Raw genomic sequence first — 18,989 nt, forward strand, 5'->3', positions numbered from 1 at the left:
CATCGGAGAGGTTGTCAGATTTAGAAGAGTCGACATACCTCAAAGACAATAATGAAGGCCAGTCTGGCAGCCAGAACGTGCCAGAACTGCAGAGTGAACTCGTACGGCACCATGCTCCAAGGTGGGGCTCTGTAGTCCCGGTACCTGCAGTACATGGCTTTGCTGCTGTTCTTCAGTACACTCATATCAAACAGAGACAGGCTGCTGTTCATGTAGCCACGCAAACACCTGCAGAATGAAACAAGATGTTTAGCACAGCTGCACGTACGATTCACACTTTTTTTTTGGAGGGGCGGGGAAGTCTTACTCATCATCGTGACGGTACGCTCTGTCCGTGCAGGGTCCGTATTTGAAGGCATACACAAAGCGAGGGATGTAGTCTGAGGTGATGGCGATGACGAAGGCGTTAGTGATGACGGCGAGGACCCCGATGCCTTCGAGGATCCCGTGCCAGATGCCTGTCAAGCACGCCAGCAATATTTCAAATGCCTTGACAAAACAGTGTCTGGACTAAAACCAGATATTTTATAATTCAGTCCATCAATTCCAGTAATAAAAATATGTCAGACTGGAGACTAACAAACATTAAACTCTGACTGGAATTTCGCTCCTATGTGGAACATAGACAAATACGACCACTAAACCTGAGGATATTCAGAAAGGCTCTGGGGGATGTTTGTTCTGTAATGGATTCAACTTAAATAAAGTTATTGGCAGAAACTCAGCCACGTGAGGCCTTGTAAACACATTAAAAAAACAAATAGAAAGATCCAGAAGTTTCACCGATGTCTGTGGCCCTGGCGGGCATGGGTCTTCGCCACTGGGTAACAAACTTGTACGCATCCAGACGGATCTCGATGATGTTGTTGAGCAGAGCCAAGAGCGGAGCCAGCGGAAACGCGGCCACGAAGATTGTGGTAAAGCCAAACTGGAGGACTGATGAGAGACGAGAGTTGCTTTTCATGATTATTTCAACTCCTTCCAGTTCCACTTTTGTACAAGTACAATAATGATTCACCCATTTCAAGGTACTCGTCTACTAGCCCGTGTGCGTTCATGGGCTGCAGATTCCAGTCTTTATCCCACTGAGGTAGCTGACTTTTGGTCTCCACGTTGGGCCTTGCGGCGCCGCCCCCTTTCTTCATTTTCCTACGAGACCACCAGTTCTGCAGCAACCTGTACAAATGAACAAGTACACTTGCTGACTCAACTCAACAACAAATAGTCAGCAAACGCTGAAGAAAGCAATTTAATTAATAACAATAAAAACATTCAATTCAATTCAAGAATAATAAGATATGACTTACGGATAACCGAGCTCCATGAAGTTATTCCAGATTTGTTTGAAAAACATGATGACACCCATTTGCAGGCACAGGTCGATCAAGCACCCACTTGGGTGACACTTGAACAAGAAATGATCATTTTTACACCACTATTTCACGTACTCTTAGAAAAACACTGGTTTAATTGAGACCTTGGCAAAAGATGAATCGTTCTATTAGTCAACAAAAAATTCAAGTCATTGGAACAATGTCTTAAAAAGAAAAAACAAGAAAGCATCGGGGTTGAGTCACAGCTGATATAATCGGCCACAAATGCACGCTTGTACTTACCTCCTCCAGTCGCCACCGATTAAACAGTTTGTTGTATTTTCCAGGTCTGCCGGCAAACCTAAACAAATTGACACTGGTGAGTTATCATATTTAATTGGAGGAAAACTGGGCTTAGGTTTAAATACTTTTGTAAATACCATACGGCTCATGCAAAAATTGGAGGACATTTTGGCTTTAAAATTCGTAAAAAAAATATGAATAGGTGATAAACTATGAAAGTTTGGATAAGATCACCTCACAGATCAATTGTTACATTTTTATTGCATGGTTTATTTTTTATATATATATATATATATATATATATATATATATATATATATATATATATATATATATATATATATATATATATATATATATATATTCTCAAACATCTCATTTAACTCTGGTAACTAGTGGCATGGGAGAAGAGAAAAATGCAGTTTAGCGTGGACTTCAGATTTATCTGGTGTTAGCAAGAATATTGTTTTCTCTTAGTTTTGAAAATTTGGTCTCGGGATGAAGACATTTACTCAGAAAACAGACTTTTAATATTTTCTATGTGAGTTAAAATTTGAGAAGTGGGACATAAAATCTCCTCCAATTCTGGAATGTACCTTTCGGGTGATATTGTATTAACTTGATGTATCATGTAGTACTACTCTATGATTTATTGAAAATTTTTCCTCACATAACTATACATGGACAAGGAAAATGAAGGGTGTTTTGGCAGATTTACTGACAAGGCATTTGGAAAGTAAACACTTAGTAGCCGCCAACATTTCTTCACTGTAAGTACAGGAAATGTGATTCACGACAACTGGCCTACCTTCCCAGGAAGAATGCAATGTAGAAGGTGGAGCTGTTCAAGTTTACAAACTGGAAGAGGAACATCTTGAGAGCCAAACTGTTCTCCCACTCAGACTCTGTTCTCGGATGCTCTGCAGGGGCAGGAAAAGGCTTGTCAACAATCTGGTACCAAAGCTAAAACAATGTTGGAGAGCGTGCCTCGCTCACCTAGATTTGTTAACAGATACGCCACCTTTTCATACACCTGACAAGAAACAGCAAGGAGAGTCAGTCATTTACACACACACAAAAAAATTCTGGTCTTGAAAAGGACATTTCTCGGAATAAACCAGCACAATAAACATTTGTCGGAACATTGGCTGGCCTTTATTCTGTCAATGTGGCAGATGATGGCTTGTCTTGAGACACCCACCACGTTGAGAGACATAATGATCATGAAGTTGATGCAGACGCCGGTGCCAGAGGTGGCAAATTGCCAGTTCTTCTTCACAAAATGCCAGTTGAACGACGCAAACTTCTCCATGGCGATGAGGCGGAAAACTACCACGGCAAACACGGCGGTCAGGACCAGGGAAATCTAAGCAGACAGCATTTGATTAGGCTGCATGAAAAAAGATAATACTATTACACTTAGACTTGGTATTATTCTTACTCATCACTGAGTGTTTCGTTAACTATGATGACTATAAAAACATTTAGCTGGCAATCTGTTTTTAATCCTTTCATGGACAAATTATGATTTAATTGTGACTAAGACTGACACAGTTAGAAATGACAAAAATATGGCAACTTATCAGGATTTTTGTCCCCCAAAAAAGGGATTCCAAAAGCGTTATTATTTTAACATGCAACTTTCACCAGCAGGTGGTGATGTAATGCCATAACTGGTAAATTATATCACGCCCGTCACACTCTGGCTGTTAGAGGAAAATCCCCACTGGGAAGATTATTGAGAGATCAAATGGTTTACCATGAAGAATATTCCGGACACAGACACCATGAGCCGACTGAGTTTGTCTGAGAGGGGCTGGAAAGGCTCAGGCTTGCCAGATATGGGATTGACTCTCTCCTTTCTGGAGTATTTGGCTTCAAACTGAGGCCGCAGCTCTTCCTGTAAAAAATCCCACATTCTGGTTATGAACTATTGAACTGCAGATTCCTTTAGCAGAACACAAAAGCAGTGTCGTATTTAAACAATGTGCAAATGAAGGGTGTCTCTGACCGACCTCCTCGTCCTCCCAGTCGATGAGATCCCAGTCGTAGGTCAGTTCGGCCCTCCTTCTTTTCCAGAACTCCAGGAAGACAGTGGCTGTGTAGAACCAACAAATTATTGATCAGTTTTAAAGAGCAACAGATGCCATCCGCGCTAATTATCGCTGGAATCAAAGGGGGCATCTGATGCTCAAGACACCCTCAATCTCGCACTTCTTCTGTTTGTGGCCATTGTGTTCGTTTCATCCGTAAAATCCTTTGATGTATAAAATACATTTCCAATGTTCAAATGTTCTATGAGTACAATTCTGTCTGGAGCCATTGTTGTTTTTCTTTCAAAGCTCTATTGTGATTTGAGGAGCTCCCTGCAAACTATATTTTTCTATAAGGAATGTCCATGTATTGTGGATTAGTCATGATAGATCAGAAAAAGGCTTTAGCTTTATAAAATTTGACAGTGAAGAAGAATGAACAAACTATACAACAACAAATGAACGGACCTGAGGACGTCATTTTCAGAGTTTATGAATCAGATGAAAAAAATGAATAATAATCACTCCCAGAGCAAGTGAATTGGATTAATAAATATGCCCCACTATTAAGAATCTGAATCACTTCCTCTATGAAAACAATGTTCTACACACACATACACATCAGACTTCAAGTGCACTCAGTGATGAAGCACTGGCTAGGTTGTTGGTCTACTCTGCCAAAAGCCTAATGCGGAACTCTGAGCTACGGACCACAGTCAGGAAGGCTGAACCACTCACTCTAGGCTCTCCAGCTTAATACTGCCTTCATTTAGCCCAAACATAGAACACTTTGTGCCGAGAGTTCCCCCAGGGCATAAGTTATTATTTCCCACTTTGGTAGAAAGATGGATGAGGGCTAGAAGCTACATCAAAAATGCGGATATAACTATCAGAGCTGCAGTATAATGGTCACCGCATTAGATTTAAAGTCCAAAAAGTCAAAGCGTGGGCTTACCCCAAATAGCCATGAAGATAGCGAAAAACACGGTCCCACCGTTGTCGAAAAGATGGGTCACCTTGACACACAAAAGATGTTTAGTAGTAGTACTATTTTCATTGTTACACTCACTGATCAAACAATGAATATTTTACACAATTGTAGATGTCATTGTAAACAAATACCAGTCATAAAAACAACAAAATAATAACCGTAAAAAGAATCGAGATTGCATGGTATGAAAAAAAAAATGGTGATTGATATTTTCTTGGCACATGGCCCAGTCCTACCGTAGCAGGTAAATATTTTTCAGATAAACTGTCAATTCACCATGAGTGTATTTGTGTAGGCATCATTTGTGGTATTATCACTGAACAACGGGTTCAGACAAAAATGGCCGACCTTTGCATAGACACAGCTGTCACTCAGCGTCCACGGCTTGCACGTCTCCTCACACATTGGACACATAATGGTTGTGTTTGCTTCACAAATTTCTTTGCTGAAGGCACAAGCAGAAATAATAAAGCAGATAAATTCTTTGCCTCACATTGAAAATGAACGATTACGTTTCAGTGCCGTGCATTGACGGCAAAAGACTTCCATTCCATTTGGACAGGGAAGCTGTTCATTCGCTGCCAATCCACCCAGCCAAAATGGACTGGACATTTATTGCTATCAAAGGTTATGTCTGACCTGACTTGGCTGGAGTCCATTGTGAAGAGACCGTAGAGGAAGACAAAAACGCCGACCAGAGCGGCAGGTATTAACATGCCCGTGTACCAGCCCAACCAAGCAAAGTAAAGACCGATTTTCTCTCCAAAGTAGCGCCTGGCATTGACAGAAAGACAAGCATATTCATTCCAAGTGAAGCTTTGGCTCATTTTCCAAATGTAAACAAGTGACCGACATTTTATGTGAATAATTAGAAGAATTCTCATTTCACTCTCATCTGACTTTAATAGGAGTTTAATCTGGTGATTTGGTATCAGGCAGTGTTTGACAAATGACTATCTTCCCATAACTGATGAAGCTGTACAACGCAAACTAGGTTACTCTTTGTCTCTTGCTTCTTCTTGTACTCAAAGCCAAGCTGTAGCTCATAATTAGGCCACAGAAGTACATCTTCTTTTCCTTTTGGTCTGCAAGCTTTTCTAGCAAGACACTGTTAGTGCGTCATCTTCTACATCGACTTACTGCCCTCATTAATGGTGGACATTTCCATAAAACCAAAAATCAGAACGCTAGTAGGAGGACCTATTCAAGACTTATCTTGTACTGCACTAAAACTCCAAAGGCTCCATGCTACTTATTTATTAAGTTGACTACTTATTTATTTATTACATATTTCTTTATTATTTATTAATTATTATTATGTATTGATTATTTATCTGATCATTTGTTTGTTTGTTGCTATTATTTGTGCACTTCCCTACTTATTTATGTTGTTGACTACTTATTATGTGGATACTTATTTATTATGTATAACTTATTTATTTGTTGTTATCAATTATTCATTATTTTTTTGGGTCTGTTTGTTTGTTGTTGTTATTGGCACACTTTGTAGTGAAGCATTAAATGTCATTATACTTATATAATGAGAATAAAAGCATTCAATTCTATTCAAAAGGAAAGACAAAAAAGCATCCGGCTCGTTGCTGCGCAGGACGCGGGTGAGGCATTTAAATGAAGGACTGTCCTGTATGAATCCGGACCTAAGGCCAATCTACCCGTTAGCGCGTCATCCTCTGTACCCACTTACTGCCCTCATCCGTCCCCTCACGTCGCCTATAAAGCATCTTTTCCTCAAGCTCTTATGCCAGCAACTCCATCATCATTATCCTCCTGCCAACGCATTCACTATCTCCAGAAGTAGAGTACCTGATGAGGTCCAGAGGCTGGTACTTGTACCACATCCCCCAACGAGCCCACCGCTCATAAAGCAGGTGCCTGTGGTTCTGGGCACCGTGGGTCTTAATGGGATGTCTGCTCTTGTATCCTCCCTAATGATTTAAAAAAACCGAAGAAGGCAAAGTATATTAGCTGCAGTTTTTACCACTTTTCCGCACACATTGGAAACTTCTTACCTCATGTGGAGGAAAGGCAGCCTCGTACGTGTTGTTGCCCAGTAACCGGTTGATACCTGCAGTGCAATAAAATGCGCTGGTTAGAGTGTTAAATCAGTCAAGAACTGCGCCTCTGCAGTGAAGGGCCCATTTCAACAAAGCTACTTTAACGTAACAAATTTATCATCATATGTGAGTCTTAAACAGGAGAGGTGTTGGAACAATATGAATTTTAAATAGCCACTTGAAAATAACTTGCTCAACAATGGTTTCATTAGAACTTGCGCCAGTTTTTATGCTTCTTGTAAAATCCAGCAATGAACACTATGATTCCAACGGCATTAATCACAATAAAATAACGACGTTTTATTTACTATCGTTATTGGTCCCTGTTGTTCCCTGACATCATTTACGCAAGTAGGGTCACTGATCGCTTACAACCACATAGTTACTATGATAAATTTCCTTGTCAAGACATCCTACTTTTTAACTTTATTTTTAATTCCAATTCATTCCAAGACAATTTAATTCTGTAGCTATTGCTTATCTAAAATATAAAGTTACTTTTATCAACGGGGTAATAGAGAGGGAAACATATTTGTATTGAATTTACACTATTTTTTATATCATTTTTTGGGCCATTTTTGACCAATTGCTTAAGAAATATAAGAATTTTACTCCTCATCTCAAAAGCCACTATGACGACCATGCAATTACATCTTCAAATGACACCGGACATACAAATTCTGGTGAATTATCATTAACATGGTTCAGTAACTATTTGGCTGCCTTGAACAATGCTAGACATTGATTGGAACTGCCAGCCCCTTCTAATTCAGATGGATTATACTCCTACCAGAATCATTAACAGTGAATATGTTATGTAATAATCTAAATAAAATTGACATTAAGGCAGAATGTTACTGGCGCATGGTGTCCAATGAGTGCACAAATAATAAGTGATAAGGGGGCCCTGGAGAAACTTGATGTGGGTTGGTCAGCTATAGGTTCATAAAACGGACAATACTTTCTTATACCAGAGGATATCAACAGGATAATGAATTACACTGAGTAAATATTAGAAGAGGGAATACTCAGCTCTGTTTTGAGTGGTGCTGTAATTAAGGCTGGACAAAAATGATAGTCCAAGTTCTCGATGGCGCATTACAACCAAGGATTTGTTTAAGTGTTAATAACACTCAGTAGTTCTCTTATGGTTTTGGTGTGTTGACCAGCGGCAGAATGAAACATGAATAATAAAGTGGCAATGGAATACATTTACGAGAGCAATGTAAATTCTAGTCTGTATCATACCCATTTTTAACTTTCCATCCTCGTATTTTGTGCGCTGCAAAACATGGTGGACTATTCTGCTTCTGGTCGAGTTGGAGAAAAACGTCGCCCTGTTGTTGATAGTGAAGCTGGATGAAAATGAATTGGGAAATGCATTAAATATTGACCCTGGGAGAAAATATCAGTCATTTCGGTCAGCCAAATGTGACGGTCACTTTCAACATTTTTGTCTTACTGATGCATGCGTGCGCGACTGAAGGGGGCGGTGTAGCAGTCGGTCTCTTCCAGGTCGGGCAGCGCTTCTTTGTCCAGCTTCATGGGATTTCTGGGAAACCAGCTCTTGATCTGACGACATCTCAGATGGAAGCGGCTGGACAGATGGAGAGCAGCAGGACGGGATTAACGGCACAGATTAACATGAAGATTGTCTGCTATGACATTAGAAAGTGGATCATTAACTTTCACTCTGGCACATTGCAACTCAATCCACACTACAGACAGACACACCATGACTCAAAAAGCTGGTCTTTCGGTGTCATTTCCTGCAATAGACGTCTACTTGAACTGCGAGCGTCATCAATGGCAACAAATTATTTGAGTAATTGTACTGGAATTACCTGCTTCTGCACCACCAGTAATAACAAGAACAGATAACATCCTATTTGGTAGAACCATTTTCTTTCCAGATACTTCTCTGACAAGTCTTTATCAATAAATGTGCCTACTAGGGCTGTTCTATCACCCATGTTTGGCGTTGTGTGATATTCATCACCCCCATAACTCAAAACAAATTTCATTTGAAGTCCAGACTCATATTGCAATCCTGTGAACCGCCTTGCATTCAACTCGAGGCGTTGTGAAATGACTTAATGATGCTGCCACCCTAGTATTGATTAGACGAATATAAACGGGAACTCTGTGAGAATGCAAGGTTTATGTCTCTTATAAGGTATGCAGGTAGAAATATTGATGTGGATGCAGCAAGCTGCACATGGTTTGTTCAGCCGGGGACGGGGGGTATTGACACACCACTAGTAAACACTGAAAGCATATTTACGTCTGGGAGTTTTTATATAAGTGCAAGTGCATTGGAAAAGATTGTGAGCCAAAGATAATAATCATTATTTTCTCAAGATGGAAAGTCTATACAGCAAAGAACAAATAGGACAATTTTCCAGCAACACTGCCATCCACAGAATATAGATGTAATATGCTTCAGTTCAACTATAATGTCAGATCATTTTTATGAACTCTTTACAGGTCAAGTGACTATTTTTGGCCTATGTGACCAAAATTGTTGATTAGATAGCCTTAGTTGTGACCACTGTCCCTGAAAGGGTTAAACTGGGAGGACTGGTTGCCTCTAGCACCATTAATGGCAGCCAAAGAGTTAAATGATGGCACTCCAAAGGGTTAATAGGAAACTTTCATGTGAAAATAATTGGCAAAATCAAAGACTACAATTATGCTTTGTTGGAGATTGCTGATTTTTACTGCATTGCTGTTGCTGACTGCCGATGGAAATAAGACAGAAATTTGAGTGTAGAGCTTGGACATCACTCGAACATCACTTCAAAGCATGACTGCATCTTTCTAAAAATAGGATGCAAATAAGCCTGTGCCACTCTTGTTGTTTGAGTGAAAGATTATAGATTGTTTAATACATTGGGATGAATGACAATATTGTTCAGTGGAAATAGTCTCTGACATGTTCATTCCTGCGATGTTTGACATAATTGGACAGTTTAATTACAAAGCATTGTTTAGACAAAACAATAATGCCTTTCGCAAGATTTTCAATTGCATTTTCAAAGGCTTAAGTCAATGGAGACTCGTCGTGGCCTTGCATCTATTTAGTGTCATTTAACCATCCAGCTTTCAGTCAGATAAAAATCACAAAACAAAAAAGACTAACCTGCCCAAGGTTTTGCTTTTCCAATCTGTAAAGTGGGATTTTTTCCTTCCACAGGAAAATAGAGACACATTAGAGAACCTCCCAACCAATGAAAGAAATTATGCAGTGCATTGGAATCCCTTGTTACCTGAAAGGCATCCGGATATTCATCTGCTCGGCATATTTGCAAAGTGTGTCCCAGGGAGTGTGGACTTTGACGAACATGATGTCATTGTTTGTCAAGGAAGGCTTTTAGAATTGAAGAAAACACAAAATTGTTGGATTCATCTCCACGCACCAAAATCACGATTAAGAGTAAAACATGCCATTAATTGTACAATAAATATAAATTGACATTATTCTCCTATCTAGCAAAACAAAAACGTTGTTCCCTTTTTTTATATTTGAGAAAGTTATCACCTCCTTTTCCAGCATTAACCCCTGAGCACGTAAATTCTTCTCAAACGTGCACCTCTTCTCCACCAGCGGACTGGACTTTTTATAAACCAGAATGTAGTCAATGCGCTTTTTACCATCACGGAAAAAGAGCCCTGATGCATCTGTTGGGTTTCTTCCCTGCAGCAGCAGAAAAGGAGGACGTAGTCAACACGAGATAGGAATGCTAAAAGTGATGCATCAGTGGTGTTCTTTAGAAATGTGAATAGGAATTCTGCGGGTGCGTTACCTTGACGGAATCGATGCGGGCCTCAAGCCGTGCCCGTGTGCTGGGTTTTCGGGGAAGAAGTGAGCCGTCTATTCTGGGTTCACATGGAGTTGCCTCAGACTCCTCCGTGTAGTGGTCCTTGCCATCTTCTGAAGGACACACACACCAAGTGCGATAAATGACACAGCCAATACATGGTGGCCCAATACAACTTACATTCAAATATTTATCTAATCAAGCTCTGCTAAAATGAGAATCTTTCAAAAAAAAAAGAATGTTTCTGTTAAACAAGGTATTTTTACTCATATAGGACAGTTTGTTATAACTTGTGACTTTTGAAAGTTTAACATTCAATAACCATGTACAGAAGGGGTCTCAAACTTGCGGGCCGGGCGCAATTGGTGGCCTATTGGACACTATTTTACGGCCCCCTACTTGACATTAAAGTTAAGCATTAAAGCATTTAGCTGGGTTTGACATAGACCAGCTGGAAGGATAGAATTTACGTCACATAGAGTTTCAAAACTGATCCCGTTTATTTACCATATATTTGTCGTACATCTAATTACAAGTAGTAGAAGTTAACAAGTGTAAAATGGTACTTCACACACTCCTAAAACACGGGTTCATTTTCCTGGGTAAAGTATTTTGATCAGACCCACCAAAAAAAACCATAAACACGAAATAAAATCACATTATCACCCCCAAGGCAATCTTTAATAGTACACAAATTTTAACAAGCAGAGGCAGGATTTTGCTGGTGTTTGTGATGCTACCGACCTGTCTGTGGTGGCAGGAAGCTGCAGGAAGTGCTGATGCTCTGACTCAGAACCTCCACTCGGTCTTTGGGCTCCGGGGTCAGCGGTACGGACAGAAAGTGGTTGAGGTTGAGCGGGTGGGTTTGACTCTGGGCCAGGCAGGGCAGACTGCGGCGGGACGGCTTCAGGCTCTTCTCCTTTAGGATCTCGCTGATGCTGGTGTGCATGCCTAGAGAGTGAAAAGAATACATGGCATAATATAGAATTATTATTATGTTTCATGATTATTATATCATTTTGTAAATATTCATTTGTCTACATAAACCTGTCCCGTTCGGCTGCTTAGACAGAGAGAACAGTAAATCTGAGTGTGTTCAAAGGGTAAAACAGTTAAATATAATGTGTCACAGGGGAGTACAGGTACTACTATATGCAATAATGAATATTTACGGCGTCACAAGGAAGGGCAAGCAACCCGGGACACTCGCATTTGGCTAGAATAGTACCAGCGTTGATTAAATGTCAGTCGACACTAACTAACATTGGCAATTTCCTGGAAGTAACAGCTTTTTCAAAGTTTCTCTTTACTATTACAAAATTTTAAAAATGATTTTTTTTGTTAATTAATTTATTAAAGATGATTCTTTTCGGCAGGCCGGTTGTGGAGTGGTTTGTGCGTCGGCCTTGCGGCTCTGGGGTCGAGGGTTCGATCACAGGTTGGTCCTCACTGTGGGGAGTTTGCATGATCTACGCATGGATGAAGGACAATTGACCTCCATCCATTTAATGTGTCACTGCAATGATGAGGATGATGATTCCGTCCTTCTCGGAGGAGGTGCATTCAAAGGGCAGTCAGCACTCCCCTTCCATCCAATCGCTCAGCTCAGCAAGTTGAAACAACAGTGTTGGACCGTTCCTAAAATGAACTCCACACTAATATCTAATGCTTGTGAGACCAGCTTAACAGAAAGCTATAACAGTAATACCAGTGAGGTTATTTTCAAGGTCAGTTTGCCCGCAAAAGTGCACCAGAGTAATAACGTAAATGTGCAAAGGTTAATAACCACAATGGAAGTAAATGACAGTGTAACCATGAAGGCAGTATGGCTCCCAGACGTATATAGTATTCATGAGCGCGATTGCCTGTTTTACAATGGGAACACAAAGTTCTTTTACCTGCAGTAAGGTATGGTCTCTACGACCTTGGAGGCGTGGATGCTTGTATTGATACTCTCTGCACCCCCAGGCGCGTTGCCACAGCCACTGGCCACGTGATAACTCATTCCCATGGTGCTAATCTCAGTGGGATTCCCTAACGTCGGTTCAGGATGTGGGTATAAGGACCCAGGGGTCCACTGATCATACTGATTTATTTCTCTGCAGCGCGCTGATGTGGAAGGAGTAAAACAGGAAGTTCCTTACCAAAAGCTCAATGTTTTTGACCACATACTGCAGAGTTCTTCTATTGAACATTTATCTTAAATATAATATTTCAAACACAATGAGTTCTAGAGCAGTGGTTCTCAAAATGTGGTATGAGTACCACTACTAGTACCCGGGCTCCTTCCAGTGGTACACAAAAGATTACTGAATTAAATGCTCAAAGTACCCTTTTATCATCTCCTACAGTTCATTTATTAAGTACAGTTTGTTACTGGAACCAATAATTTATATAGCAACACGCCAGTTAGACATGCCATTAGGAGCAAGCGACAGACAGCAACTTATAGATGTACCAAACAAATACCATAATGAATTTGCAGTCATAGCAAAAATTTCTAAAAAGTCATTTGTGTTTGTAAAGTTATTACACAGCACTTGTGACTCGAACCTACCTGCCGAATTTTAAATAGAAAAGTTAACAAGTACACATTTATTTTGCTACAACTGCAATGTATTGTGTACAACTAAAGACAGCTTCTTCTTGCCGAAACCCATTTTCCAGTTTTTTTTCTTTACTCTCTACTATTTGAATTGATTTAAATTGAATTGTACGTTACCAATTGCTGATTGATTGAACATTGCTTCTTATTAGCACATGCTTTAACCGGTTGTCAATTTTCATGATCTGCCGTATTGAAAATGACTAGTCAGCTTCGAGGTGTTAATTTCATCCGAGAAAGAGTCATATTGTGGCAATTATATCAGCAATTACTGTGCATATTCAATGGCCTGTTAGGGGAAAAACAGATGCAGCAATAGCCTGCTTTATGGCCACCTGGGGTCTGAATGGAGGACGTCAAAAAACATCCAGATTGTAAGGGGCTCTGCATTGGTGTGAAGATTTAAAGCTTGCATGTTAAGCATGCTAGTCTGCAAAAACGATTGTGCTCACTTTCCTCCAAAGCAACACCCACACATTAAACACTTCTTCCCAGAAGGCTGCAGTGAAATGAGCTCCAGGTGGTGGAATATTCTGCAAGACTATCAATGGCTGAGATGATACAAAAGAGCCCAGCTCGTTTCAATGGAACTGCAGAAGTGAGCATCGGCGATCCCAAAAGGAAAGTTGAAAATAGGTGCACAAAATGGACCGGTTTGGTGCTGTGAGAAATAGACTCCATTGATATTGGAGAACATTTGGAAATAACGGGGGTATCTGCAACATGCTCCAAAGGATGTCCAGTGAGTGATTCATTATCGAAAGTTTATATTCGATTACAACTCAAGAAGATTTAACGTAAAACAGTAAAATGAGAAAAAGGAGAAGTTCTCAGCAAGTATTCAAATATTATTATATATGGTTATTCCAATATCCATCCAGTATTTCTGACCCTGATTTTGATCCACATTAAGCAGTTTTTTTCTCCCCAAAAATTTATTTTGCTCTTTTTGCAATTCTCATGATAAGTTTGCTTACAAATTCACTCTTCCGGTTTCTTAAAGTCTAAAAAGTGAAGGTTTCAGAGGTGAGAGTTTATCCATAAATCGCCCAATCATACAATCGCATCCACAGCGTATCATAACTCATTCTGACACTGCACAAATCATTTTGCGCTCCTCTGTTGCGTACACCTCTGCCAAAATACTACAGAGATCAATTATAAATGAAAATATGTTTCAAAGCTCCAAACTCAAGAGGGAACTTCATCCAATCGATGGCAAGTACGTCAAACCACTAGTCCCTCGTAATTGTTGGTCCTGCTGGGCAAAAACTACGTCAAAATAAATATAGAAAATGGTTCATGAAATGTCAAATCCAGTGTAATCCCACTGTGGGCCGGGTAAATTAATCCCATGTGTACTTTGACTGTGTTTGTATTCATGGAGAACAGTCGCAGATGGAGGACAAGCCAAGAACGTGGGCTTGCTAAAATAAAATATAAATTAAGAAATTTGATGGAAGTGAGTAGATGGGGGAAGAAACCACTCACAATCAGGGTATGGTGACAGGTTTGTGGGCTAAGATTAATAAAATAAAAATCCACCCATACTCAACCAAACGAGGGGGCTGGACGAAGGTCATGAGCCGGGATTTGGATCTTGTCTGTGCAGCTTGCGCATGTCAGTATTGTGACGTGAGATTAAAAGGATTAATATTTTGGCAGGGGATGACAATGTATATAAGCTTTGTGAATAGTAGGTATGACTGTGTGCTCTTGTGAGGAAGCACCATCAAAACTGCCTAAGAACAAACTGTCTTGTATTCGCTTTCATAGATCCAAAAATAATAATCCCTATTTTAGCCATCTCAATTTTGTAGTCAAATTGCAAGCATTCAGAAAGGAACCAAAGAACAACTCAAGCTGCTCAGAAGTCTTAATTTCTCCGTCTTAATACGCGGCGGCATTAGGCAGCAAGCTGTTATCTGTATATATAAAGTGGAAACAGAGAATTCAGGTCAGTAGGCTGTTTTCCCATCATGCCTCTGTGGCCATACCTTTAATTATTCATCAGGGTTGAGCTCAAAGCACTCTTCGCGTCTCGGCTTTCAACTAAGACAGAATCAGATAACATTAGGTAGACAGCTCTGCCTGAGTACAATTTAGAGTCACTAAGAAGATCCTTTGCTCCTTCATGTGGATTAGCCCAACAAAAAAAATAGGGTTCCCTCATAGCATCAATTGTTCTGATCACATATTTGACTAGTGTTTTCATGAGTGAAATTACTCAAAGGACTACGCTTCAGAATGGTACAATCCTTAGGATTTAATACTCACAGTGATGAAAATGTATTTTAAAGTGGGGTCAATTCAAACAATCAACATGCCTCAGTTCAAAATGCCCAAATGGGGTTTGGTGACTGGGTGTTTTTTCCTTGTGTGTCCTGTCCGTGTTATTGTTCATGAGTGTCATGTCACAGGTTCTCCTTCCCTTGTGCGACCCTCCTGTTTGTTATTGTCATCAACCACTGTCTGTGTATTTCAACCCTGTGTTAGCGTGCATTGGCGTGGAAGTGTTTTCTGTCTTTGTTATGTTTGCCCTTTCGTCGGTGTGCGTCCCAGTTGTTTCGTCCTCCCCAGGTAAGTTTGTTTTTTGAAAAAATTTCCCCCAATTTTTATCATTTTTATGGGTATTTTGTACTTCTATATTTTCTATTAAAATCTCAAGTTGTGCACCAGCACTTCCCTCTCGCTTGCCTGCTTCTGGGTTCCACTCTGTTCCCCAGCCAAGGCGAATCATAACAGTTTCTGGTACATTTAAAGAAAAGAAATCCCCATGAGCAGCAAACTTCGGAGAAACAACCCCTAAAGTCGGGGGTAGAACACTAAAGCTGCAGCAGGACTCCCACCAAACCATAAGATTGAAGTTCCTAAGGTGAGCTACCAACCAAGGTGATTATCATGTTATTACCATCGTAAATACATCCAGCCAGCTATAAACACCTGGAAATAAAAGAAAAGATGCATCCACTGAACTTGAGTCCAAGTGAGGCAACTTTACTCAACTTGTTAGGCTCCCATTGACGGCGATAGATTTCTACTGCTGTCAATGACCATGAAACAATCCTTCACTGCCAGCCTTCCTAGTTCAAGCAAGTGAAATATTTGGTGAATATTTTAGAGCTTCCACAGAGAGCAGCGGAAATTTGCTAGGGTCCCCGATAGCAGATGTTGTCCGCCGTTCACGTGCAGGGCGCACTTTAGAGCAGATGTCACTTTAGAACATCCTGACACAACCTATTGATTGCGTCATTAGAGCTCATTTAAATATCCTCCTTCTGTCTAAATCCCTTCCATATCATATTATCGTTTTACAACCAATGTTGATTGTAGCTTTTGTGACGTTAGCTCACATATCTTTTGGCTTCAAGGGAACAGTTGTGAATTGTGGCTATTTAAAGCCCCAAAGTGTTATAGAGCGGTCATTTGTGTACTTTGTTTATTTGGCTCACTGCTTTGTCAGAACATGAAGGGCCAGCTCGTTTAATATGAACACAGACAGGCCGATATGCAAAAATCTGTCCTGACATCGATGAAAGCATCTGCTGCTTGCATAATCCTGCAGGTGGTCTCTTCCAGACTTTGCAAAGGAACGTCTGGCAGTGAATAATTAGGTCACAGTATCATTAAAAGTGATAGACGTCCGAACAATTTGAAATAGGAGGGGCTGCCAGCAAATGATCACATTTCAGTGTATTTTAATTTAAAAAAAACAACAACTCTTTAATAAAAAGGAAAATATTAATAAGCTTAGTTCAAAATTTATAATAAAAAAAGGAGTAAGTAAAATAGTGATTAGAAAAGTGAAAACAGTCAATATGACCATTTTTTTTTTTTTTTTTTAAATAATTTTATGAAATGGGCCCTGGCCCAGTCATGAGTAACTTTCTTGACATTCAAAAGAAAGCAGAAAGGCTTAAAAAGGTTAACACTCCAAAATCATTGAACTTTGAGTGATGATTGGAATCTAACAGACCAGATTTCTGCAAAATAATTGCCTTCTAAAAGCATTTTAGTGACTTGGTTAGATGTTACTTATGATTATTCGTGAGTGAGTACAAGGTGCCGTCTGATGACTACTTAGATGTGAGCTAAAATTCGCCATTGATTTTGATCGGGCACTTAGCATTCACTGAGAGGTCATTTTAGCAGATGATGGACCCATTTCTGACAAGGGTATAGACCATGCTTTCCAAAACTTACCTATCTGTAAATCCTTTTACTATGGAGAATAATAAATGGATTTTTAAGAGAGACTTTGCAAAGGCTAATGCTCAAGTATTTGATCATGGAGTTAAATAATTGAATTGCATTATTTTCCAGTGTTTCCCCGAATTCCTCTAAAGCAACTACTGCTTCCAAATAAGAAAAATAAGGCATATATAGTAAGGTATAGTATGTACACAATATAAGTCAGGTTTTATTGTGTTAAAGCATTTTCATTTTGACTGCCTGGCTGACTTTAACAGCCTGGATTATTTGGAATTAGCCATGAATGAATTATGGATTTATCCAAATGTAATAAAAAAAATAATACAGATATACATACTCTCTGGGTACAGCCTCACCAAACACTCTAAAGTACGTTTTGATTTTATAGTATTTAGATTAGATTAAACTTTATTCATCCCGTAATCGGGAAATGTATTTAATTTCATCAATTGCATGCCATTGGTGGGAAAAGACGTCCAATTCATTTTAACTGGGAAGACTGGCTGTGAATGCTCATCTTTCTTTGCCAATGACGGTGCTAGACGCCCAAATCAATCCATTTTGTCTGTGAGAAGCAAATGAAGATTAGGATTGGACATCTAGCGCTGTCAATGGCTGCAAATGCAAATGAGTGAGTTGTAAGGGTTAATAACCTGTGCACGAAAAGTTTAAAAAAGGTAAGCGGTATCGCTTAAAGACCAAACGATACCAGGAAAAAAAATATCTTCCTGCGTTAAGGTCAAAAATACTGGGCAAGTTCAATCTTAAAGTTTCTAGCAGACCTTTGAAAAGCTTTTTTTTTACACAGAAACCAACAGCAGCATACTATAGAAAGGATTTAGATGGGTATTGGACATGAAACACTTAAAAAAAAATCTTTGTGCCTACGTAATTTACAACGATGAGCTCAGGATTATGCTGTCCCGTGGGCTTTTGTTTGTACTGATTGGATTGTGCGTAGAGGTCATGCGTTTCATGAACACAACATGCTCCAACTCTCTCATACATCATGCAATCACATACTACAAAGGCAATCAACGTCCTATCCTGAGAGACCCCACGACCTATGACCCCGCGCAGCCCTTTACATTGGAGCCCATGTTGATATTAAAACAAAGTATGAAGTAGCAAGAGAAAACTCTCAAGCAAAGAATGCGCATTGGCCAGACTTGCGACCCACCTTTCTGCTGTTTGAAGGACTGAATGGAGCCTGAGTGGTGCACCATTGCGGCGATCTGGTGTTTTCCAGCGTGATGAAATTCCTCAAGTCAAACAGCAAATTGGCTGCGTGCGTGTCCAACTAGGATGGGGCGGTGTTAAGTGCTCTCTCGGGTTCCATTCCGTATAAAGAGCCCCCAGCTCGGACGATCCGCAAAGCGCAACGACACCTGTCTCAGCTCCGCAAAACCCCCCTCCCCTACCGCCCCCCTCTTCACTCGGCTACTGGCGAACTATCCGCGGCTGTTGTCATGGTGACGCGCAAGGGGGAGGAGGATAGAGGTGAAAGAGTGGTGGCAGAGGGGTGTCAGGGGATTGGCACATCGCCCCCTCTGCTCCACGATTAACGCACCGCAAAAAAAGTGTTGGAATTCGCGCGAGTGGCAGTTGGCAGATGAAGCGACAATTACACGTATTG

General features: G+C 40.2%; 1 protein-coding gene across 1 annotated transcript in view; it reads right to left on the reverse strand.

The window, feature by feature from the left end:
• The window catches only part of ano3 (anoctamin 3), a 22,618-nt gene extending 3,844 nt beyond the window's left edge, over positions 1-18,774 (reverse strand). The window contains exons 1-24 of the mRNA XM_077596058.1: positions 18,534-18,774; positions 11,281-11,487; positions 10,522-10,649; positions 10,257-10,412; positions 9,985-10,085; positions 9,858-9,902; positions 8,178-8,312; positions 7,964-8,070; positions 6,671-6,726; positions 6,465-6,586; positions 5,280-5,414; positions 4,989-5,085; positions 4,605-4,665; positions 3,632-3,714; positions 3,376-3,516; positions 2,818-2,982; positions 2,613-2,649; positions 2,425-2,536; positions 1,617-1,674; positions 1,308-1,405; positions 1,019-1,176; positions 784-936; positions 308-458; positions 39-228 (exon numbers count right to left, since the gene is read on the reverse strand). Of these exons, the coding sequence (XP_077452184.1) occupies positions 39-228; positions 308-458; positions 784-936; positions 1,019-1,176; positions 1,308-1,405; positions 1,617-1,674; positions 2,425-2,536; positions 2,613-2,649; positions 2,818-2,982; positions 3,376-3,516; positions 3,632-3,714; positions 4,605-4,665; positions 4,989-5,085; positions 5,280-5,414; positions 6,465-6,586; positions 6,671-6,726; positions 7,964-8,070; positions 8,178-8,312; positions 9,858-9,902; positions 9,985-10,085; positions 10,257-10,412; positions 10,522-10,649; positions 11,281-11,487; positions 18,534-18,579 (2,742 nt within the window). The 5' untranslated portion in view covers positions 18,580-18,774. The remainder of the gene's footprint in view (positions 1-38; positions 229-307; positions 459-783; positions 937-1,018; positions 1,177-1,307; positions 1,406-1,616; positions 1,675-2,424; positions 2,537-2,612; positions 2,650-2,817; positions 2,983-3,375; positions 3,517-3,631; positions 3,715-4,604; positions 4,666-4,988; positions 5,086-5,279; positions 5,415-6,464; positions 6,587-6,670; positions 6,727-7,963; positions 8,071-8,177; positions 8,313-9,857; positions 9,903-9,984; positions 10,086-10,256; positions 10,413-10,521; positions 10,650-11,280; positions 11,488-18,533) is intronic.
• Between the last annotated feature and the right edge of the window lie 215 nt (positions 18,775-18,989).

This window comes from Stigmatopora argus, chromosome 3, assembly GCF_051989625.1.
Source record: "Stigmatopora argus isolate UIUO_Sarg chromosome 3, RoL_Sarg_1.0, whole genome shotgun sequence".
Taxonomy (NCBI): Eukaryota; Metazoa; Chordata; class Actinopteri; order Syngnathiformes; family Syngnathidae; genus Stigmatopora; species Stigmatopora argus.